This window comes from Balaenoptera physalus (assembly GCF_965194825.1).
Source record: "Balaenoptera physalus genome assembly, chromosome: 1".
In the NCBI taxonomy this organism is placed as follows: domain Eukaryota; kingdom Metazoa; phylum Chordata; class Mammalia; order Artiodactyla; family Balaenopteridae; genus Balaenoptera; species Balaenoptera physalus.
In genome coordinates this window covers 84038825-84063106 of record NC_138882.1, presented here as the reverse complement: position 1 = coordinate 84063106, position 24282 = coordinate 84038825, and the positions used below count along the sequence as shown (strand labels likewise).

Here is a 24282-nt window from a genome sequence, read left to right as displayed (position 1 = left end):
AGCCATGGGAAGGAGCTTTCTGTGGGAGGACGTGGCTGCTTGTGAAGCTAGTTTGTTCTTTTATTCATTCAATGAAATATTGGTGAGCCTGCTTTGTTCAAGGCACCGTGCGAGCCGTTGGGAGCAGCTGGGAAGAAGACACACGTGGTCCCCGCAGGGAGCTCAGACTGGAGGTGGAGGAGTAACCAGGAAGGGCACATAGCCAGCTTGGAGCAGGGTCACTTCTCAAAGGAAATGACATCACCTCATGTGAGACTCAAAGGTCCAGGAGGGACTGGACAGCAAAGAGGTGCAGTGAAGGTGGACGAGCATCCTGGGGGAGAAGAGGGCAGTGGGAGGAGCTCTGGGAGGAGAGGGAACGTGGCATGAGGAGGATGGAATGAAGTTCATATGGCTGGGGCTTGAGTACCAAGTGGGGAGACAGGCAAGAGGTGACACCCCACTGGGGAAAACTGCACCTGAACGCTTGATTTAAAGCACCTGAGCCTCCGTGACATTGTCCTCGGTGGCGCTGCCGTCCATGAGGTCCCCCAAGCCTCTGTTTCTGGCACTCCCTCTGTGCCTTGTGGGGCAGGCTGAATGCCACTAGAAAAGCCACTTTGAAAGTGAGTGGGAGTCTGTGGCTGGCCGCAGGCGCTCAGAAGCTCTGAGCTTGAGGTGTATCTCTTGCCAAGTGGTGGAGTCCTGGGGTCTGTCAGGTTGTGCTGGGGGTGACTCCTGTAGAGGTGGCTTTGGCCAGAAAACTGGCAAGCTCGTCAAGTGGCCTGTTGGTTAACGCAGAGCTGTTTCCTCCTGCAGGGGTGAGGTTCTTCTGAGGTTTTGACAGCACCTGCTGAGTGGTTTTTTTCCCTTCTTTCCTCTGCTTCCTCTTCCTCCTCCTCCTCTTCTTTCTCTTCCTTTTTTTTTTTTTTTTGCTAGTGCAAGATTCTACTTCGGTACCGCTGCCCACATTCCTGGTGGCTGGAGGAAGCCTGGCCTTCGGGACGCTCCTCTGTATCGGCATCGTCCTGAGGTGAGATGGGCCCGGGGGGTGGTCCTGTGGTGTTCTTATGTTTCTGATCTAGCTTTGCCAGGGCTAGGATGCTGGCAATGGGTTGGAGAGCCATGAATGGATTCCAGGTATATTTTAGAGGTAGAATTGACAAGATTTGATGACAGCTCAGAAGAGAAGAATGGAGGAGAGGGAGGAGTCAAGTCTGACCCTCAAGTTTCTGGCTTAAGCAGTTGGGCAGATGGAGGGTGTCGTCCATGAAGACTGGAAAACACTGGAGGTAGAACAACTGAGTGAAAAGCGACGATTACATGTTGGCACCACTGGGGAAACCCCAAGTGGACAAGTTTTGGAGATAATTCAGATCATTGGCAGCAGGCAGATGGTAGTTGGGGCCATGGGAGAGGATGGGGCCAACAACGTAACCTGTGGAAGACAATTGAAAAATTGTGTAGAGGAGGCGATGAGAAAGGGGCTGAGAAGGAGTGGCCTGACAGGAGAAGAAACAGGAAAACCTGGCTGTGAACACCAGAGGGAGAAGTGTGTGTTAGACACTGAAGAAACCCCTTAGGCTCTGGGATTGCAGTAAGAATATGACCCTTCCTCTCCTCCAAGAGCCACGTACTAAAATCAGTAAAATACCACGAGAGAAGCACCACACCAGGGGTATGTGCACAGGTAACTCTGAAGTGCCTAGCTAGACATTCTTGGGAATATTCCATGTCTCCAAATAAGCAGACCTAGTGGATCACCTTTAAATGCCCTGTCCTAGTGCCCTCGTCCGGTCATGGTGAGGAAACACCACAGGTGAGGGCTCGGTTGGCGCCCTGGTCACTGTAACGCCCATGCCCATTTCATCCGAGTCTCTCTCTCCATTCGGTCATTGGTTTTGTCATTCGTTCCCAAGCTTGCAGAGACATCACATAACAGCGCTCCCAGTGAATGGGCAATAAAGAAAACTTCCTATGTTCATGATTTTACTGCAGGAACTGGTAATTTTGCATATGCTGAAGCCCTAAAGGAAATCAGGCTGGGCTCTGACTTTGGATGGTGGTTAATTACAATAATATAAGTAGAGGAGACACTTCACTGTGTTTTTCCTGTCTCTTCCCTTGTGTGTAACTTGTGAGAGGTGGTCTTTGGGGGTGTTTGGGAAGGAGGGGTAAGACCTTGGCAGAGAGCTTTTCCACATGTTATAGCTCATTGAATTCTCACAGTGACCCTGAAATAGCTTGCCCACCAAGGTGGTCTGGGTTGGAAGATGAGCAAGATGACAACTCAAGCTGTGTTCGGGTTGTTTTGCTTTGATTTTCCAATGAAGTAGTGAGCAAGCTGTCCAAAGGGTGTGCAGAAGATAAGGTTCCTCAAGAGTGGAGGTAACTCCTTGGTGGGTCAGAGAGGGGCCATGACAACTTTCCGAGGTCTTCCTACTGCCTTCTAAGGGATCCGTTGCCTCACCTCAGACACATACTTCTGTGTTCTCTTTCTATATCTATATCATTAGGGCTTCAAAAGGCCTTTCTCATAACCTACCACAGACCCTATAGAGTAAATATCATGATTTCCACTTGACAGATGAGGAAATTAAAGCTGAAAGAGGTGGAGTGATTACAGCTAGTAATGGTAAGGCCAAGATTCAAACCCGAAGCTTGTGCTTTTTGGATAGGGCCTTGCGGGTCATTTAGTCAAACTCTTTAATTTTACAAATGAGAAAACAGCCCTGAAAGGTAAGATGACTTGCCCAAGGACACACAACTTATTAATAGCAGAGACAGGCCTAGAACTTGTGTCCTGAGAGTCCCTGCCCACTGCACCAGCCTGCTGTCAGCTAAGAGGTGGGCCCAGTTGGTCCTATCAGTCCAGTGTTGGCCAGTGGCCCCGCTAACAAGCAGCGCCATCTTGGTGTGCTGTTAATCCCTAAGAGAGCAGCGTTAGGCTGGGAATTGGCCACAGGGCTCATCACAGACTTAGCCTGCTAATGTGCTGATGGTGCTTGTACACTGGCTGGTTGCTACACAACCAGAGTCCCCGAAGGCACAGTGCCTTGTGCAGAGAACATATCAGTAATTTATTTCCTAGCCTGGTGAGTTTCCATTTTCTCTCATATAAGGCAAATTTATTTGGAAAGAGGCCAGTTATTTCAAGTAATGAAAAACCCCGCTACTCCCAAAGTCCCCTGTGTCAAGACAAGAGTATAAATGTAGAGATGATGTGGGAGCCTGGGGTGCCAAAATGGTTGGGCCACTGTACCGTTGGGGTGGCCAGATTACAGTGGACAGAATGAGAGACAGGTGGAGGAAGTAAAGCCCGCCCACCTGTGACACCATCTTTTTATTTTTAGTACATTTATTTTGTGTCTCAAGCAAAGCATAGTATTTTCCTAAATATTTTTCCAGCAACATCAGTGACAATTTTTTAAAATTTAAATGTGCTATTGAAAAAGGTGTGCCATCTTCTTAAGTGGATGTTATAACTTACAGGGGCCAGTTCTCCGTACCCTACTCCCTGTGCCCCACTGCTTCTCTCTCTTTATTTTATGCTATCAGGCACTGAGAAAATAGGATTCTCATAGCAGAGAATTGCTTTTCTGCACATTTATCTACAATGGCTAACACTGTTAGGTGAGGACTTCCTCTGTGTATGCCTATGATTTAAATCATTTTGTATTGAATGTATTGTCTCATTTCATTTTTTTTTCTTGGCCACACCGCGGGGCATGCGGGATCTCAGTTCTGTGCCCCCTGCAGTGGAAGCGCAGAGTCTTAACCACTGGACCGCCAGGGAGGTCCCTCATTTCAATATTTTAAAATCATACTCTCCCACTTCTATGGTTAAGGGATATTATAAGTGTTTTTTAAAAATTTCTTTTAGCTGCAGAACCTTTTCTTTAAGTAAAATATTACGAAGCCCAAGTATGTAAAATAGGTAAAAGGTGGAGGCTGAGGTGCAAATGAAGTCTGACAGCTCAGCTCTTTGTTCCTTCTACCTGCCCTGCACCCTCTCCAGGCCCTGCTCAGACCCCTGCCCAGGGTGGGGCAGTGCCAAGTGTGGATATACCCCAGGCCCTGGGGTGCAAAGGCCCCTTTGAGCTTAGTGATTTGCCAAAAAATCTCATTCACTCCTCAAAATTTTTCAAAAGAAGGAAGGCTCATCTTTCTCAGTTACCCATCCAATTGCTCTGGAAAAAAACTGAGGACAGAGACTGCTTTCCATATTGGTTAGGGTAACATCAATAGAGACTTTTAAAAAATTGTGATACATGATTATTTGCTAAAAATTGGTAATTTGCTAAATACTGCCAAATAGAAAGAAGGGAGAAAAATGACACATTATGCAAAGACAGCCACTGTTAATTTTTAAAATGTAAATGTGATCGAAGTCTAACAAACATATAGGAAAGTGCAGATGTCGTAAGTGTACAGTGCCATGAATTTCCACAAAGTGAAGATACCCATGCAATTGACACCCAGATCATGAACACTTTATATTTAGATGAATTTCCTCTGAGTCTTTTTCCTCTGCATAGTTTCTTGTTTGTTTTTATGTAGCCATGATTATTCTGTCTCTACAGCTCTGAATCCTGCCTTTTAAATTTAGTATCAGTTATATAACATAAGCACTTCTTCCCATTATTACAAATTCTTTATAAACCTCACTTTCATCACTCCTCTGTTAGGTGGCTATAATACCCAAGATCACTTAACCAACCTCCTATTATTGGGCATTTGGGTTGTTGTTTTGGTTTTGTAAACAACACTGTGTTGAACGTCTTTGTGCATAAAGCTTTTTCCATAGCTATGCTCTTTCCTGAGGGTATATTCCCAGAAGTGGAATTCTTGGGTCAGAGGGTCTAAATATTTTGAAATCCAGAGTGTAATGACTCTATCCTCAGTTCTCTCATGAGGGAGGAGGATTCCACCCAGGGACCCACCATAGCTCCAGTAAGCACCCCTGCTGTGTTCCCTTCCTGTGCAGTGCCTGAATGGCGAAGCCTAAGTCGCATTCTGCAGATTGTTTATTCCATTTGGATAACAGGCTAAGAGCCAATGGCAGATTTGGAGCCAACTATCAATTATTTATCATAACAAGGACAGGAATAGCCTGTCGATATAAAAAGAAACCTAAGGAAAATCCCCAAACCTTGTTTTTGACATTGGTTTCCCCTCTTCCCTCCCAGCCCTTCCTGGAGTAGCTGACGCTTGGTAGAATTGAGGGAGACCACCTTGCTCCCACTTTGAGGTCAGTGGGCAATAAGTTAGTAGGCGACAAAGTGGGAAGCAGGAGGGGGAGATGAGCTGCCCCACACCACAGAAGGGCCCCTTCAGGGAGGAGACCTGATTGTACCTTTGAAGATTGCTATCACCATCTCATCTTTCTTTGGGCTGTCAAGTGACTTTTCTCAGTTACTGAGCCCTGGCTTTGGGCCCAGAATGGAGCAGGGTGAACGAAGCTGTGATCAGAGAGATGTCTATCTCCTTCCTGTTTAACATTGACTTTCCTGTCAGATGAGTCACTTGTGCCCAAGTGGTGCCCACGGCCGAGTCTGTGAGAACGTGCCAGCATGGTGTGAGGGGACCCAGAGGTGTAGGGAGAATTGGGGACGCCGGGAATATTGGAAGCAAGAGGAGCAGGAGGGCTGCTGAGGGAGCAGTACAGCCTTTTCCCTGCCATTAAAGGCAGCTGCCAATTCTCCACCTCTGGCCAGTGTTAATTTGACTGAGGGGCCCCTCTGGGCAGCCTCTGGAGCAGGACAAACTAAATTCTCGGTTCTATAAAGGGGTACTCAAAGCCACAGTCTCAAAGCCTCAGTTTCCCCATTGGTAAACTGGACCCACAACACACACCTATTCTCTTGGGGTATTTTTTAAATTAATTAATTAATTAATTTTTGGCTGCATTGGTCTTCGTTGCCATGCTCGGGCTTTCTCTAGTTGCAGCAAGCGGGGACTACTCTTTGTTGCAGAGCACGGGCTCTAGGCGCATGGACTTCAGTAGTTGTGGCGTGTGGGCTCAGTTGTTGTGGCGCACAGGCTTAGTTGCTCCATGGCATGTGGGATCTTCCTGGACCAGGGCTTGAACCCGTGTCCCCTGCATTGGCAAGCGGATTCTTAACCACTGCGCCACCAGGGAAGCCCTCTTGGGGTATTTGTGATGACTCTTCAGAGGACTGTGTAACTCCTGGTAACAATAAACAGCCAATGAATAAATAGTTATCACTTCTTGGAGCTGAAACCCAGGAGTGCCAGGCCACTAGGGCAGCCAGCTGTTGGTGTTTTTCTCGCGGGTTTATCACAGAGGGAACTCAACATTTGCGTGGTTTGTCTTTGTGTGTCTGTGTGAAGGTTCAAGAAGACGGGGAAGCTGCAGGCTCTGAAAGAAAGCAAGACGAGCGTGCACCCACCGTATTCTTTGGGACAGCTGGTTCCTGAGAGGCCCAAGCCCACCCCAGTGCTCGTCCCCCTCATCTCCCCGCCGGTGTCCCCCAGCAGCCTTGGGTCTGACAACACCTCGAGGACTAGCCGACCAGATGCTAGTGGCCCTCAGAGCCCTTATGACATCAGCAACAGAGACTACTTCTTCCCCAGATAGCTGGCTGGCCGGGTGGCACCTGGCAGCCTGGAGTGTCAGGCCCCCTGGACTATGTGGAAGCTGAAGCAGAAACTGGCTTAGCAATAGATGCTCCTCACTGCCATGCCAGCTCATCTCAGGTACTCGGGGCCTCTGGCTTCACCTTTACAGAAGGGCCTTGCAGAAAGTTCTGTGCTGGGTGAAAAAAAGGTTTGCTGCATCTGTTCAGAAGGAAGAGGTGGTTGAGTTTTTGAACCACTCTTCCCCAGATGCCCTGCTTCCAGGGGTTAGAGTGAACTCAGGCCCCCGTGAAGAGAGGGGTGTCAGGACTCTACCGGACACTCAGGTGGGCAGAGCCGGGTGGCTGCACAGGCCTCAGACTCCCCCCCGGGCTTGGTGTGGACAAGTTGCTGGCCGCCCGCGCACCCCGACCCACCTTCAGGAACTGCACCCTCAGGCGGGTGGGATGAATTTCCAGCCAAAGACTCCCCGAGTCGCTTATCTCTTGGCCCACCGCACAGTTTCACCTTCTAGCTTCTTGAAACCCAAGTGCCTTCGCAATTCAGTTTTACTAGGCCTGAGATTGGCTTTTCTTAAACCACCGAGGCTGGGGGAAAGTCTCACCTGCTTTTCTTCACTGAACAGCTGAGAGGGGGGTGATAGTATCTCAGGGCCTGATGGATTGAAATGGAATTATAATTAGTTCCTCATTAGCATTTTTCTAAATGTGAATGATAGTCCTAGGCACTTGCTGAATCCAGGAGCAACTGCACTGGCTCGATTTCCCTTTTTGGATCCCAGGACTTCAGGAAAGAAGCCGAGGGGGAGTGGTGGGGACAGGGTCTCCATGCTTGTCTGTCGATTTCCCTTTTTGGATCCCAGGACTTCAGGAAAGAAGCCGAGGGGGAGTGGTGGGGACAGGGTCTCCATGCTTGTCTGTCGATTTCCCTTTTTGGATCCCAGGACTTCAGGAAAGAAGCCGAGGGGGAGTGGTGGGGACAGGGTCTCCATGCTTGTCTGTCGTAGCATTGCTACCGGGACGGCGGCCTCTGCAAACCACCATTCTCCATTCTCCCCCTCCCCTGGCCCTCCAAAATGAGAACTGGCATTAGGGAGGGCTTCTGCCAGTGGTGAAATCAAAGCTGCCTTATTCCAGCTTTGTTTATTTTGGTTTCAGCTGAGCCTGAGTAACCAGGGAAGATAATATTTATGCGAAAAGACAAAAGAACCTGGCAAGAATGGATTTTAATTTGGTTTTTAAAAAACTGCTGACTATTTTATCTTCAGAGAGTGGAAGATGCAGTATTAGCTGAGTGTCAGTATAGAAATAATGGGGGAAAAGCACAATAGCTTTGTTTAGCACAAAACTGAGTCAAGTGGAAAAGGAGGAGAAAAGGAGATTTTGCCCTATTAGAGAAGAGACTCTGGTTTCATTCTAAATTTTGTTTTTGCCTTAAAAAGTGAAAAAAAAAAGTCTGCCTCTTCTCTAATTGAGCGGAAAAGCAGCTTGTTACTACTCCCCCAGGCGGCTGAGAAGGAAACGGTGTCCAGCTCCGTGTCACAGTGCTGGGAAGCAAGCCTCCCACGATTACCCAGCAGGTCAGCTGAAAATCCCCACCCCTGAAAGCCACGAGCCCTTGGGTATCAGAGGAGGTTCATTAAAAAAAAAAAATCCCTAAACTTGGTGCCTTCCTCTCTTCAGTTAGTTCCTTGAATGTGATTCAGTTCAGCTAGTATTGAAGCACCGAGTAAATGTCTAGCTGTGACACTGCACTAACCACTTCAGCTCACTTTCCTGTCTGGGCTTTGAAAATTCAGTGATGTTAGTGGTTACCCAAACAAGCACCCTCAAGTATTCTGGGAGGTCCCAGAATGAAGCTGTGATTAAAATCAGTCGTGTAACCACCACTAAAAATTTACCAGACCACAAAACTTTTCTAATAGTCTCCCCTTTTAGAAAAATAACCACCAGCACCAGATAGGTGGGGAAAGGATAGAAATGACCATGTTTTATTTACCGTTTGCCAGGTTCAGACTGTTATGATGTTGGATTACGCAGTGATTTTCATTGCTGGCTTTGGCTGTAAATTTCAGGCCCTGTTGCTGCTTTTGGCAGCTAATCTTAACTTGACAAAAGTGAGGCAGGTGGTTTTGTTTTGTTTTGTTTTTCTCTAAATTTTCCTTGACTGAGAACAGCAAAAATGCTGTTAAAGGGAAATATAAGAAATGAGAATCTGCATGAGATAGGGTGATTCTGTGCCCACGGTTCTTTAACTCTTGACAAAGTTTTACCCACGTGTAATATTACCAGAGCCAGGCAGAGCGGTGCTAGTGGAAGATGTGAAATCCAGATAGCTCATGATTGCTGAGAGCTAGGCAGCTTTGATCTCCAAATTGTTATTGCTTTCATTATTATTGGAACGGAACTGCATTTTTTTTTTTAATTGAAGAGGGTTTTTTTCCCTTTATTTTTTTATAAGCTAGTATAGATGAAGGAAAAATATTTGTCTTCTCTGGGTTGTAGGTCTTGCTCAGTGTACACAGGTATACACCCTAAGCTTTCTCTGTCCTTGAATCTGTGGTCAGTGAATGTGTGTTTCAATCCATAGGTCATTCTTACCTGTGTTTCTGCAGCACACGTGCTGCCTTTTATCCTCAAGTTGTAGTGATGCTACTCACCTAATAACTGTAGCAATCTGCTACACAGCCAGATGTGAAATGTTAGCACAGCGACAATTTTTGTTGAAGATGGGCAACTTATCCTGCTGGGTGGGAAAAGTTGAAAATATGCTAGATCAAGGTCTCAATTAAAGTGGTCATTAATTTTTGTAGCATTAATGAAAAAAAAAAAAAAGGTCGAGGAGGTAGCATTGAATGTGTCTACAAAGCCCTTGGCGACTCTGAGAGCTCTTTGCCCTGATGGAGCCTTGCCCTTGCAGTTCGTTGGCTAGGCTCTTGGCTCACCCCGTGTGTCCGCCGTTTCCCAGCTGCCCCCAAGGGAAGGAAACACCATTAACAAGGGGTGGAATCTGATGCTGGAATGGATTGGGAGCCCACCTGGTGGTGAACAGAGCTGAGCAGGGCAGGCTGGGAGTGGTCGTGGTTTGTGGGTTTTCTGCAGAATGTTCAGGAATGCCTTGCCTGGCTGCTTTGGTGCTGAGCTATATCGCTTCATCAAAGGCACTTAAGATTGACCCAGTCGGGGAGGAGTTGGTGAGAAATTTATCTTAATTTGGAGAAGCAGGGGCAACTGGTGGTCCTTGGGAGCATGAGCCTGGATCCCAGCCTTCCATGCAGCAGTTGGCAGTGGGGCTGTTGCTGAAAGGGAGCCCAGCTGGCTCAGCTTCTGTGCCAGACACTCCTGCGCATCCCCGAAAGGTCCTTCCAGCATCGTGTCCTTGGTGTAGCCTGGCCCCAGCGCCAGTGAGTTTCTATGGCAACCTTAATGATTATTAAGGAACATTGTCAGTTGTATGAACATATGCTCAAATGCAGATCTACTTCAGAAGGAAAGGATTGGAACAGCATGTAGCAAGGCTGTTCATTAACAGAGAAACCATATTTGGATGGAGATCACACATCCGTTAAATAGAATACCTCAACTTTACATTGTTTTTTTTTCTGGAGAGAAATAATAGTTTTAAGTTTTTGTTTTTATTTTTTTACTTAATTACCTGAAAGCAAATACCAAAGGCTGATGATGTCTGTATATGGGGCAAAGGGTCAGTATGATGTCTTTCAATGTTTTCTCTTTTTACTAGCTACTTTGCATTTAAAGTGAAAATTGTAAATGTTTGAAATAAATAAGTTCTAAAACTATGCTTGAGAGGTAATTATGCTTTGGCACCTGGGTCATTTCAAGGGAAGACTTGAATGATTATGGGGGAAAGGGGTAAGGAAAGATGGGTTTAAAGTTAAGGAGGACCATTTTGGGGTGAGCTTCTCCTTAATGCAGGATTAAATTACCTCTGGGAAAAAAATCAGGTAAGTTTAAGAAATAAGTAGCAATTTCTCAAAGACTTTAATGATGAAAGTATTTCCCCAAATGAGCCCTGGGGTTTCTGGAAGGGGCGTGGTTGCTTCTGCCATGTTTACATCATTATCAGGTGATGGACCTGTGGGGAAGGAAAAGGAAGGGCCATTATTCATCAGAAGACTGTTTATCGGACAGGGGGGTGTTAACGGAATCACAAAGGCAACCTTGTACTTCTTGATCATCAGATAGGCTGCATCTGTCCCCTGTTGAAAAGGGTCCTCAATAGGAAAAACTTGGGACACAGCCATCCCATATCTTCCAAACAGAGGAAAGTCATCGTGTGGATGCTCTGTGGATAAGAGTTGCTGTGTAAACAGTTTAGGGCTGGGGAGGAGGAAACTGCATGGAAACCTGGAAATTGTGTAACTCAGACCAAAAGCTGAAGTGTGAGGCCCTGCTGTGTGACACCACCCCACACCCGGCCGCCTGGGCAATCAGAGGAAAGCCTCACGACCACACCTACAGGGCCCATCGACTCCTTGAGGATGCCACCGTCTCTTTTGAGGTTGGTCCCTGTCTTGCAGAAAGCGACACAGGAAACAGATGTCCCTATGGTGGCTTGGCTGTGTGGGCCCCACGGAGGGTGCAGGAGTGGGCGTAAGGGGCAGGAACTGGAAGAGGGTGCGTCCCTCTTCTCCACGGTGTCACTGTTAGGATGACATGCTTACGATGCTCTTTCCAGAAGAACTGGGGGGAGCAGATGGTGAATCTTGTAGAGGATGGCAAGGAACACTCAATTCCTGGAACAGCCACTAAGGAAAGCGTTTTCCTTATTTATTAATGCATAAGGAGACCAAACCTTTCTCCATGTCTGTGAGAAGCACAGGCCAGAGGCAGGGAACTGTGTGCCTGCCTGCAGTAGCAGAAATGTGCCGTTGAAGGGCCTTACGCTGGTCCATGCAGTGTTCAAGGGCTGGGCTGGGGGCACAGCAGCCCCTCCGGCAGAGTGGTGACCAGGTGGGCTGCCTGAGTGGCCTGTCGCTTAAACAATCCTGAGCATGAGAGCGAGCCCTGCACTATCCTTCAAACACTGACCAACCCCTCCTTTCTCTGTGAAAGTTCTGTCTTCTTGCTGATGTGTGTTACTTAAAAACAACAGAACAACTTTAGCCACGTTTTATTTCATACCAGCAGTTTTCGGTGACCATCCAAAACATGAATACAATGAAGTTTTTCAGTAAAATCCGGAAACACTCATACTATGGGAATATGCAATATTCAGTTAGGATATTTCTACTAAGGTAACTTCAAATTGCTTAGTAAAGCTGCCCAATGTCCACAAAGAAAATAGCCTACTATTTTCTTTTTTTTAAAATTTATTTTATTGAAGTATAGTTGATTTACAACGTTGTGTTAATTTCTACTGTACAGCAAAGTGATTCAGTTATACATATAGACATTCTCCTTTATATTCTTTTCCATTATGGGTTATCACAGGGCATTGACTACAGCTCCCTGTGCTGTACAGTAGGACCTTGTTGTTTATCCATTCTATATAGTTTGCATCTGGGAATTCCCTGGCGGTCCAGTGGTTAGGACTTGGTGCTTTCACTGCCGTGGGCCCAGGTTCGATCCCTGGTTGGGGAACTAAGATCTGACAAGCCATGCTGCATGGCCAAAAAGTTTGCATCTGCTTATCCCAAACTCCCAATCCTTCCCTCCCCCACCCCTACCCCCTTGGCAACCACAAGTCCATTTTAATATTTCATTATGATTTTTTAAAGAATGAAATTTATTGGGAGGACAGATGAATTCTATTTTGGTTTTTAAATGCACGTGCTGCACACTGAGGGTTTTGCAATGACGAATGGTGTAAGTGGGACATGCTGGAGCCTGTGCCCAACCATAGACGAAGAGAGGAGGGAAAGGTGGAGGAGGCGGGCGTGGGCACATCCGCTTGTGTGGGCAGCGTGTTTGCCCTGCAGAGTGCAGGTGTACACGGGTGTACACTGGAGTCACCACAACCAAGCAGGGATTCCAGGTCAGTCTGATGTGGACTGAGATGGTTCTGAAGAAGGTGGTGGTGATGGACCCCGAGGGTGACTGTGGACCGTGATTGTTTCTATGATGAGGTGGGTACTCTGGGGCCTCGGACTTCAGGCCTTGGCGAACTTCAGTGGATCATGTCCATGGATGGGTCCAGGGATTAGAAGAAGCCCAGGCTCCACCCCCAGACCCTCTGAATCACAAAAGTGGGTGTCTGTTGACATGAGTGTAAGGTCCTCAGTTTCTCCTGCTGTGCAGCCAGCTCTGAGGGTCTCTGTGCTGGAGACCACAGGGCAGGAGGTGAGATTCTATAGCAACATGTTACTGTGGGTAGTAACTGGGTAACAAAATCTGTGGACAGGAAAGAGCTACACCACCGGCCCTACTGGTTACCTAGAAGGCCACCATCCCCTTTTGGTCAAGATGGTCTATTAAAATTAACTAATAGGGCTTCCCTGGTGGGGCAGTGGTGGAGAATCTGCCTGCTAATGCAGGGGACACGGGTTTGAGCCCTGGTCTGGGAAGATCCCGCATGCCGCGGAGCAACTAGGCCCGTGAGCCACAACTACTGAGCCTGCGCGTCTGGAGCCTGTGCTCCGCAACAAGAGACGCCACGATAGTGGGAGGCCCGCGCGCCGTGATGAAGAGTGGCCCCCGCTTGCCGCAACTAGAGAAAGCCCTCGCACAGAAACGAAGACCTAACACAGCCAAAAAAAATAATAATAATAAATAAATAATAATTTTTAAAAAAGTTAACAAGAATTTAGAAAAAAAAAATTAGCTAATAATAATGACAACCGTTTATGGACCCTCCACCATGTGCTTGACAAACAGGATATTCTTTCTCATAATGGCACTGCAAGGAAAGTGTTTTCACCTGTTTACAAGTGAGGTCACAGAGGCTCATATTGGTGAAGATAGTGATCTAAGACAGCTGAGCTAAGAGGCTGAACTAGACCCCAAACCTATGTCTGCCTGACTCCAAGGCCGGTGCTCTATGTCCTCGCTGTGTGGCCCCTCAGCCCCTGGTGACAATGAAGATGGGCCTATCTTTCCAACCCCTTTTCCAGGCCAGGTGCCCTCACCCTGTGCTGGGTGGGGCCTGGCCCACTCACCCCTGAGGGGATAGGGACCTGGATTCCTCATTTGGTTTATCACACCTGTCAGTGTGGAAGCTGAGACCCTGGGAGTCTGAGCCACACGCTGGTGGCCTCAGCGTGTCCCTGAGGCCACCAGACCCCAGCGCTGCTCACATAACAGGCAGCCACAGAGAAGATGCGCCACAAAGGGGAGGGGCAGCAAGCAGCTCCTTACAGTTAATGATCCTTGATCAGAAACCAAACCAAACCACTTCCCCTCCTCTGTATCAGCCCTGTATCTATTCCTCTGAACTCTGTGTTCTGTTGCTTCCTTGGTGTAAACTTTAATGAACTTCCTTGAAATCCCCTAACTGTGCTTTTTTTTTATGGCGTGGGAATCTTTTTCTGTCCACTGCCTCTGAAAGGGTGAATGATCACCACACTAAGAGGTGGTTCTCTCTGGGCCATGAGATCCATTCAACCACCATGCCGGCTGCAGGGACATAAGAGGAATCAATCCCTCCCCCAAGTGTCAGTCCACCCACTGAGCCACACAATTAAGGTGAAAACGCTCTCTCTGGGAGCAAGCAAGACCAGACTAATCTGGTCTAGGGAGTCCGGGAAGGAAGGGATAGGGAGAGTGAAGATGGAGGAGGAGGGTTCCGAGTGAAGGGGGCGGCCCAGGGAGGCTGCTGGTGCAGGGCCTGGGGCTGGGGGGGAGGCCTGCCTTGGACATGCTCTGTGGTGAGCAATTTTTTGATATTCTAAGAGCATTAGGGAGCTGCTTGGAGACCAGATTTGCATGTTCTTTTGTCTTTTATGCATATTAAAATTTTTTTCATGAGCCTGTATGTTTTTACAACTAGAGTAAGCTTTTCACTAACTAACTATAATCCCTCTGTTTTGGGATAGTTCAGCCAGGCTGTACTGCCTATGAAAAATTATTAAAAAGTGCAAGACGGGACTTCCCTGGCGGCAAGGAATCCGGTTAAGAATTCGCCTGCCAGGGCTTCCCTGGTAGCTCAGTGGTTAAGAATCCGCCTGCCAATGCAGGGGACACAGGTTTGAGCCCTGGTCCGGGAAGATCCCACATGCCATGGAGCAACTAAGCCCGTGTGCCACAACTACTGAGCCTGTGCTCTAGAGCCCTGAGCCGCAACTACTGAGCCCACGTGCCACAACTACTGAACCTGCGCTCTAGAGCCTGCGAGCCGCAACTACTGAGCCCACATGCCACAACTACTGAAGCCTGTGTGCCTAAAGTCCGTGCTCCACAACGAGAGAAGCCACTGCAATGAGAAGGCTGCGCACCGCAGCGAAGAGTAGCCCCGGTTCACCGCAACTAGAGAAAACCCGCGCACAGCAACAAAGATGCAATGCAGCCAAAAATAAATAAATAAAAAAAATAAATTTTAAAAAATGCTTAAAAAAATACTATATTGCTAAAAAGTGCTAACCCGTGTCTGAGCCTTCAGTGAGTTGCACATAATCTTTGCTGGTGGAGAGTCTTGGCTCATTGTTGATGGTGCTGACTGATCAGGTGGTGGCTGCTGAAGGTTGGGATGGGGGTGGCAATTTCTTAAAATAAGACAACAATGAAGTTTGCTGCATGGATTGACTCTTCCTATCATGAATGATTTCTCTGTAGCCTGCAGTGCTGTTTGATAGCATTTTACCCACAATAGACCTTCTTTCAAAACTGGAGTCAATCTTCTCAAACCCTGCTGTTGGTTTATCAACTAAGTTTATGTAATAGTCCAAATCCTCTGTTGTCATTTCAACAACTGTCACAGTTTCTTCACCAGGAGTAGAAGAAACATCTACCTCTCTGCTCATCCATAAGAAGCATCTCCTCATCCATTAAAGTTTTATCATGAGATTATAGCAATTCAGTCATAAATTCAGGCTCCACTTCCAATTCTAGTTCTCTTGTTATTTCCACCACACCTGCAGTTACTTCCTCCACTGAAGTCTTGAGCCCTTCCAAGTCATCTGTGAGGGTTCCAATCAACTTCTCCCAAACACCTGTTAATGTTGATATTTTGATCTCTTCCCATGAACCACAAATGTTCTTAATGGCAACCAGAATGGCAAATCCTTTCCAGAAGGTTTTCAATTTCCTTTGCCCAGATCCATCAGAGGAATCACTATCTACAACAGCTAGAGCCTTATGAAATGTTATTTCTTAAAGACTAAGACTTGAAAGTTGAAATTACTCCTTGATCCATGGGCTGCAGAGTGGATGTTGTGCTAGCGGGCATGAAAACAACATTAATCTCGTTGTACACCTCCATCAGAGCTCTTGGGTGACCAGGTTCATTGTCAATGAGCAGTAATATTTTGAAAGGAATCTTTTCTCCTGAGCAGTAGGTCTCAGCAGTGGGCTTAAAATATTCAGTAAAACATATTGTAAACAGATGTGCTGTCATCCAGGCTTTGTTGTTCCATTGATTGATAGAGCACAGGCACAGCTGATTTAGCATAATTCTTAAGGGCCCTAGGGTTTTTGGAATGGTAAATGAGCATCAGCTTCAAGTCACCAGGTGCGTTAGCCCCTAACAAGAGTCAGCCTGTCCTTTGAAGCTCTGAAGCCAGGCATTGACTACTCCTCTCTAGCTATGGAAGTCCTAGATGGCATCTTCTTCCAATAGAAGACTGTTTTGTCTACACTGAAAACCTGTTTAGTGTAGCCACCTGCATTAATGATCTTTGCTGGATCTTCTGGATAACTTGCTATAGCTTCTACTTCAGCACTTGCTGCTTCACCTTGTACTTTGATGTTATAGAGATGGCTTCTTTCCTTAAACCTCATGAACCAACCTCTGCTAGCTTCAAACTTTTATTTTGCAGCTTCTTCACATCTCTCAGCCTTCATAGAACTGAAGAGAGTTAGGGCCTTGCTCTGGATTAGACTTTGGCTTATGGGAATGTTGTGGCTGGTTTGACCTTCTATCCAGACCACTCAAACTTTCTCCATGTCAGCAATAAGGCTGTTCTGCTTTCTTATCATTCTTGTGTTCACTGGAGTAGCACTTTTAATTTCCTTCAAGAACTTTTCCTTTGCATTCACAACTTGGCTAAAACTTTTTGGTGCAAGAGGCCTAGATTTCAACCTGTCTTGGCTTTAGGCGTGCCTTCCTCACTAAGCTTAATCATTTCTAGCTTTTGACTTAAAGTGAGAAACTCTTCCTTTCACTTGAACACTTAGAGGTCATTGTAGGGTTACCAATAGGCCTAATTTCAATATTGCTGTGTCTCAGGGAATTGGGACGCCTGAGCAGGGGATGGGGGAAATGGCTAGCCAGTGGAGCAGTTAGAACACACACAATATTTATTGATTAAGCCCATCATCTTATATGGGCATGGTTCATGGTGCCCCAAAACAATTACAAGAGTAACATCAAACATTACTGATCACAGATCACCATCACAAATATAATAATAATGAACAAGTTTGAAATACTATGAGAATTACCAAAATGTGACACAGAGACAGGTGAAAGGATGTTGCTGGAAAAATGACACCAATAGGCTTGCTCGATGCAAGGTTGCCATAAACCTTCAACTTGTAAAAATCGCAGTATCTGTGAAGTGCATTGAAGTGCAATAATACGAGGTATGCCTGTCTAGGTACAGCAATTAAGAGCCACTCCAGAATTAGATCTGCGCTGCAATCTGGGCTAGCACTTACTATGTGACTGACCCAGTGTCCATCTGAAAAATGAGGCTACCTGGTTCACTGAGTTTTGGATGATTAAAGCAAGATAATGTAGCATGAAAAGCATTTGTTTAGGAGCACACCTGGTGTGTAGCCAAGAGTCTATTCTCATTACTTACATCTTGGCCTTTCACAGGGTCAAAATTCAACACTCAACAAACCCTGGGCTCTTGTGTACGTGTTCAACCTGAATTCTGAAAACAATTACTCAATTGCTCTGGTGATGTTGGGGAGGTGAATATTTCTCAATGCAAACTTCCTTTTCTGTTAACACAGATGGGAAAAAACAATAAGCACTTGTACCACTGGGTGGCAGTTTATATAAATGTTCAATAGAAATTAAGACTTTGATAGTGAAAGACTCAACACTATAGCCTTCTTCTAGAAACTCAAATGAATTTGTGCGTTTCTAAACAGTTGCCTCCAGTGGTGGTTCTCAGCCCTGGCTGGGTATCAAAATCACCTGGTAGAGTTTTTTTTTTTTTTTAAGTTTTAATTTATTGATTGATTGATTGCTTGATTGCTATGTTGGGTCTTCGTTTCTGTGCTAGGGCTTTCTCTAGTTGCGGCAAGCGGGGGCCACTCTTCATCGCGGTGCGCGGGCCTCTCACTATCGTGGCCTCTCTTGTTGCGGAGCACAGGCTCCAGATGCGCAGGCTCAGTAGTTGTGGCTCACGGGTCTAGTTGCTCCGCGGCATGTGGGATCTTCCCAGACCAGGGCGCGAACCCGTGTCCCCTGCATTGGCAGGCAGATTCTCAACCACTGCGCCACCAGGGAAGCCCCTGGTAGAGGTTTAAAAAACTTAGATTCATCACAGATTGCAGCATCACATCCCATGGATGGGCTGGGGGCATCTGTATGAATAACAAACAAGGGTAAAAACAAAAGCAAAGCCACAACTCTGATGCCTAGTCAGGGACAAGGACAAATGTAACAACCGCCTACTCAGGAAGAAGATGGCCGAGGAAACGGAAGAGGAGAGCTTCAGTGTGGTCCTGTTTTATTTGGGAAGGAAAACGTAACAGGAGGGCTCTAAAGGTGAACTCAGAAAAAAAAAAAATTAAGGTCATGTCTGCTGGTTATGTTCAGTTGTGGTTTGTTTACACATTTCATCAACGGTGATTGCAAATGAAACTTTTGACCCTCTCTGCTATAGCAGAAAAGTGTTTTTTATGAAGGGAGGTGATTCTCAAAACTAATTGACTCAAGCAGAAACAGTGGTTTTCCTGGAATAATGTTTATTTAAAGTTACATTTCAGAGTAAACCAATCTTCAGGAGGGCATGCAGCTTATACTGGCTACTGCAATACATCCAGAAATTTTTATAAAATCTTTCTGATATAATATAAATTACTAAAGCACTACCGATAGGCACCTGTATTACATACAATCTTCAGATATTTTCAAAAGTTAAAACTATGTATTAGTTGATACTTAAAATGTTAAGGCCCCCTGACAAGATAACTGAATGGCTAAGAAGGTGACAAAATGAGATGCCTGTCTCAATGATCTGTTGCCAGCATATTCATTAAAATTTCAGATTCTAAACGACATGATCCAGCCATAGTCCAGAGGCCTCGTGATGATGGTTGTATGAGGTTGCAAATCACCCTTTCCGCAGGAAAGGGCAGATTTCAAGATGGCAACTGCTGTGTCATCATTTTCTTGCTAAGGATTGTATCAGAAATCCTTCAGAAAACCCTGCCCTAAATGCGCTTTGTTTTCCCACTGCAGTTTTCTTTCTCTCCATTAGATGGCAGTAACACACCACCGTTTTCTTTCTATAGGGTCAGAAATTAAGGAGAATTAAGGTTCACTGCAGGCCAAGTTTCTCTAAGTCCAAGTTAATGGGGGTACAAAAATTGGAGACAACAATAAAGAAGAGTGATTCTAAAGAGATCATAAGGCCAAAATAGTGCTGGTTACAGAAAATAAGAGACAACGAATGAATGAGACATGTGTGAGAAAGGTATCAAATAAATTCTGCTAAATATTAAAAGGATGAGGAGAGAAGGGAAATGAAATATCCCCCCTAGACTGAAGGAAAAATGAGCCATTAACCTTTGACTATAAAAGGACATTTTAATAGAATAGAAAGACTACTCTCATTTAAAAAGCAACCTGAAGAATGTCTCAAATGCTCAGTTGTTCTTCTGAATTAAGTATTAAGATTTATTCACTAACAGTGGCCATTAACAGACTAATGACGTAGTCAAATGACCCAATTAATAAATTAGGATTATTTTCCTACCTATTTCAGAATCTTCTGGCTGTCCCTATGGATTATCTGCCCACCTCCCCGTCCTCTGGCAGAGGCCAATAAATGAGTAACAATTCGGCAAAGCATGGAAACTTTGAACAGATAAGAATAAAGGCTCTTTTTATATATGATTCTTAAGAAAGTACTTTGGATAACTAAAAAGGACACTTCCATCCTCAGAACAGAACAGGCATATCAGCATTTACCTTTTTGTACATATATTACCATTTCTCCATTATTTTATTCCTACTCATTTAAATACACCAACTCCAGTGGTTGAAATCCATCCTGATAAAACAGCTATGGTAGCAAACTAAATAGAAATGTCCCTTTACCCTCTGTTCTTATAGGCCTGAAATGAGCCAATGAAATAAACTCATAACCTGGAACAGAGCATTTTTTTAAAAGGAGGTGTGATAAAGGGGAAGGAACAGTTGTAGGAAGCTCCATGGATGCTAAAATTCAAGGCAAATGAGTACAAATTTGCTAGAAGACATTATTCTCTCCAGAAAGAATCAGAAAATATTCTGGGAGACTGAATGAATTCAAAAGAAGTATGACTACAGGAAAATACTTGTATCAAGACAAAATGACAAAAAGCACAAGCATTCAGAGCTCAGAGAGGAGACATGTCAAGAGGGCTTCAGATCAGCTGGCCCTGGAGGCTTAACAAGGAAGCCATTAGGGAAACCCTGCTGGGCCTAATTGTTTTTAGAACATATGGTACTTTGTGCCACCACCCAGCTGTGAATTCCCTGGCTTTTGTCAGCTTGTGTCACAACCTTAAGAAGAAAATAGTAGCTTACCCCCCTTCTACGAATTTACTATATTTCTTCTTATTATAACCTCCTGTACAATTGTGAAGGAACTGGACTATATATAAACTCCACATCTCCACTTTTAATTACATAAAGAAAACAGCATGACTGTCACAGAAAAACAATATAGAGAAAGCACAATACCGAGCCTATGATAGAAGCTCAATAAATACTTAATGTATCAGGTCTGCTTTCAAAATGTTATTTCATTATTACATTCATCACAGTTGCTGGGTATGGGCCAAAAATCATTTAGTGCACGAAGAAAAATTTTACAAAGCTTTCAGCATTTATTAAAATTAGGGTAACTGCTGTATTTCCTTTGTAGAATAAGTTTAAGTAAAAAATAAGGTTTCATTTCTAGAATGTTGAACTGAAAATAAGTTTAACAGAATGAATTATTTGTATATGGAAGATAATAAATATTTGTTTAATGGAATTGGAACTACAAATGCTAAAAATTAAAAAAAAAACTCGTACTAAAGATATAGTACGTAAACCAATACATTAAAAAATTCTATCAGTACTTAAAAAACAGAACATTCTTGACTAATAAAATCTTTGACATCCAGTGAGGAAAAGTTTCTTTCAAATTTTTAAAAACAAAGATCACACAACTCTTTGGCTACAATCTTAACTGAATAAAGAAGCGAATATTTACTAATCTCTAAATCATAATAGTAAAATGATAACTAATAACTAGAAGGATATGTTTTCCTAAAAATTAACCGAATCAACATTTCTTTTGTGTATTTAACGTTAGTTACAAAAGTTAACTTTTCACTGATGACAGTCAGCACATTTGCATCTGGACCAGTTTCAAGAACCAAATTACAAACCCCAGAATACAGAAACATCTGCTCAGTTGTAATTATAGAGCCACTCACTGTAGCCTTCTCACAGTATGCCATTCCCACGGTTTTTTTTTCACAGTAAGTACATTGGCGATACAAGTTCACAATAAATCATAAAGATAATGGTACTATGAATATTATTTTAATATCTTTAAGCAGTAGTAGATAGAGAAAATGCCAGTCTTTTAAAATATTTTTATACGGTGCCAACCGGTCTGCTTTGTACAGCATGAGAGAAACTTTGCAGGTTTTAGAGACCCAGTTCACACAATCATATCCTAGAGTTTATGTGTGTGTGTGTGTATATATATATATATATATATATATATATATATATATATACACACACACACACACACACACACACATATATCTGCTGCGTGACTTGTGGGATCTTAGTTCCCCAACCAGGGATTGAACCCCGGGCCCTGGGCAGTGAGACTGTGGAGTTCTAACCACTGGACCGCCAGGGAACTCCCTACATATATATTTTTTTAAGTTACTCTAAAATACAAAGCGAATCCAATTTTAGGGATAAAAATTAAAAATGGCTCCAATAACTAAAATGAACAAAGGTGAAACAAAAGGTATCAGAAGTTCTGTATAATTATTCAATAAGAAAACAGTTGTTGAGCTTTGTAAATTTTCAGATTTGTTAAAAATCAGAAATGAAATCTTCGTTGTGCATTTTATTCTGTAATTCAGAGTAATGGTAATGCTGCCAATGCTTAATTATATTGGTGATTCTTAAATCAGGGGCATCTTCCTTCTTATTTATGCTTATATTACTGATTTGCTGAAAAGGTCCACAGAAATTGAGAAAACACACACTTTCTTAATAATCCTTTTGCCAGACCCTACAGTTGTGAATTTTTATGGACTCCGGAGCTGAACTAGGACCCTCAAGAGAGAAATATAGCTTTCTCCAAAGTGCCCACTATTTACTTATTTTCCACTGTTCATGCTTTTCCCCCAAGAAGGGGTCCTGTATTACATGCTCTTTGGGTCCACATGATCATCTTTTGTTGTCTTATGTAAAAGCCAAGTGCATTTTTGTTGGTTTGTTTGGAGACCAGGTACTCCACGGAACAACTAGCACATTTTTGGAGAATCTTAATATTTCTGGACTCCTGACTTACCTTTCCTGAGGGTCACGCCCCAAATAGAGCACCCTACGCCAGGACTGGAGGCAACTGGTAAATTATGGTTTCTCACTGTAGAACTACTTAGCAAGGAGCAAAGGGACAGGTCAGTAGCCAAGTGTCCTGGAATGGATTCAAGGCCGAAGACTTTTTGACTCCTAAATGAAGCGTCCCGCTTCCTCCAAAATATTATGGTGCAGTCCAGCCTTGTCCCCTGAGATACTGGTTGGGTGCTGATGCCCTCCTAGGTGTGAGAGGCCCCGCTGGGGCTTTTGGTGGCTGAACCTTAGTGCAGCTTGCTGTGCACAGGGTAGAGCAAGGTCATATGTTCTGCCCCCTTGAAAGGCAGCTTCTCATTGGAATAATAGTGTACCACTTCCGGGATGCTGTCAAAGACAGCACTCGTCTGATTCAGGGTATACTTGTTGTCTTTGGTCTGAGCCACTATGATGTGGACACATCCTTGACTAGTCCTGGAACAAAACCAAAATTGAGGAGACATGAATGAGTGAGCAGAGGGATCCCTCCCCCCTGAAAACAATCTCAGCCAGAGTCCCAGGCGAACAGTTTCCCATCCATTCCTGGAATTGTGATATACACACAGAAATGCATTCAGCACTCCAGTGACGTTCTCAGAAGCTTCACAGCCCTCAGCTAAATGTGTATCATCCTTGGGTTGTTTATCTTTAATACACACAAGTCATCAGGCACTGGACCAAAAAGAAAAAAAAAATGTCCAGTCCCTCCTGGCCCCCAAATTGCCAAACTAGTGCTTAAGCCCAAGTGTGAGACCACGAAGGTGAGGTTTAAACTCACCCTCTTTGTCATGGCTAAAAGGACATGTGTAAGGTTTCCTCCTTCTTTCCTCCCCAAAGAACACATTAAGAAGAATAATAATAATAAAACTGTTTCCTTCCTCCCCCCACGGCCAACCCAATCTGGAAAGACTGTTCCTGGTTGTGGATAATGACAGCTGGCACCGAAGGCTCAAAGATCTAATCCACGAGCACCAGTCTCAGGGACACAGCAAAGCTATTCCTGGTATTGTGTATCTGGTGGCCTATCCCGTTTTCTGAGCCATGCTGCTCCCCCCGACAACCTCTTATCCCCTCCAGTCTGATTGTTTCAGCTGCAGGGGCTCAGCTTCCTCAGGAAGGAAATGCTGTTAGGGCTCTTGACAATGATCCTCCAATATAGCACCACTGAACTCGCAAGAGCAAAGAGAATTTCCATGACACCAGCTCCACCAGGCCTACCAGGCCAAAATGAATGTTCTGTGTACAACTGGGCAGGGGAGTCATTGCAAGGCAGTGTTTCCTTTTTCATCAAAAGAAACTGGTACCAAAATTGCAGCTGGCATTTTGACAATCAAGGGATCTGATTTATTAAAGTCCCAAACACTAGGGAATAAAAGAACCACTGAACTATCCTGTTAGAAATTACTTTTTTTATCAGGAATTACTTCTCTGCTGAGAGGACCTACTTTAGATCATGTAATGTAAGGCAGAAAGTGATCAATGTACAACAATAATAAAATAGGACTCTCTTTATCATAAGAGATATTGGGACATTTACCCAATATCAATTCGGTGGTATTTATTTTTTTGGCCATGCCATGCGGCTTGCAGGAACTTAGTTCCCCAACCAGGGACTGAACCTGGGGCCACACGTCAGTGAAAGTGCTGAGTCCTAACCACTGGACCGCCAGGGAATTCCCCCAATTTTGCATTCTAATCAGAGCATGTCATACTCTGTTGTCCAAGCAAATGCATCTTATTTTCTGACAGTACATACCCCTGTGAACCACCTTCAGAGTATAGCTTTTTTGC

At 44.7% G+C, this 24282-nt stretch overlaps 2 protein-coding genes across 15 annotated transcripts in view; one reads left to right on the top strand and one right to left on the bottom strand.

Annotated features, from left to right (window-relative positions):
- The window catches only part of IL6R (interleukin 6 receptor), a 47621-nt gene extending 40206 nt beyond the window's left edge, over window positions 1-7415 (top strand). For 12 of the 13 annotated variants that reach the window (XM_082435804.1, XM_082435798.1, XM_082435791.1 and 9 more), the window contains 2 exons: window positions 919-1012; window positions 6334-7415. In XM_082435804.1, the coding sequence (XP_082291930.1) occupies window positions 919-1012; window positions 6334-6580 (341 nt within the window). In that variant the 3' untranslated portion in view covers window positions 6581-7415. Of the gene's footprint in view, window positions 1-918; window positions 1013-5168; window positions 5231-6333 lie in introns of all 13 variants that reach the window. The other variant, XM_082435795.1, reaches the window with a different exon arrangement.
- A 1960-nt stretch (window positions 7416-9375) lies between these two features.
- SHE (Src homology 2 domain containing E) overlaps window positions 9376-24282 on the bottom strand; it is a 30598-nt gene continuing 15691 nt past the window's right edge. For both annotated transcript variants that reach the window (XM_082412467.1, XM_082412468.1), the window contains exon 6: window positions 9376-22926. In XM_082412467.1, coding sequence (XP_082268593.1) covers window positions 22740-22926 — 187 coding nt within the window. In that variant the 3' untranslated portion in view covers window positions 9376-22739. The remainder of the gene's footprint in view (window positions 22927-24282) is intronic.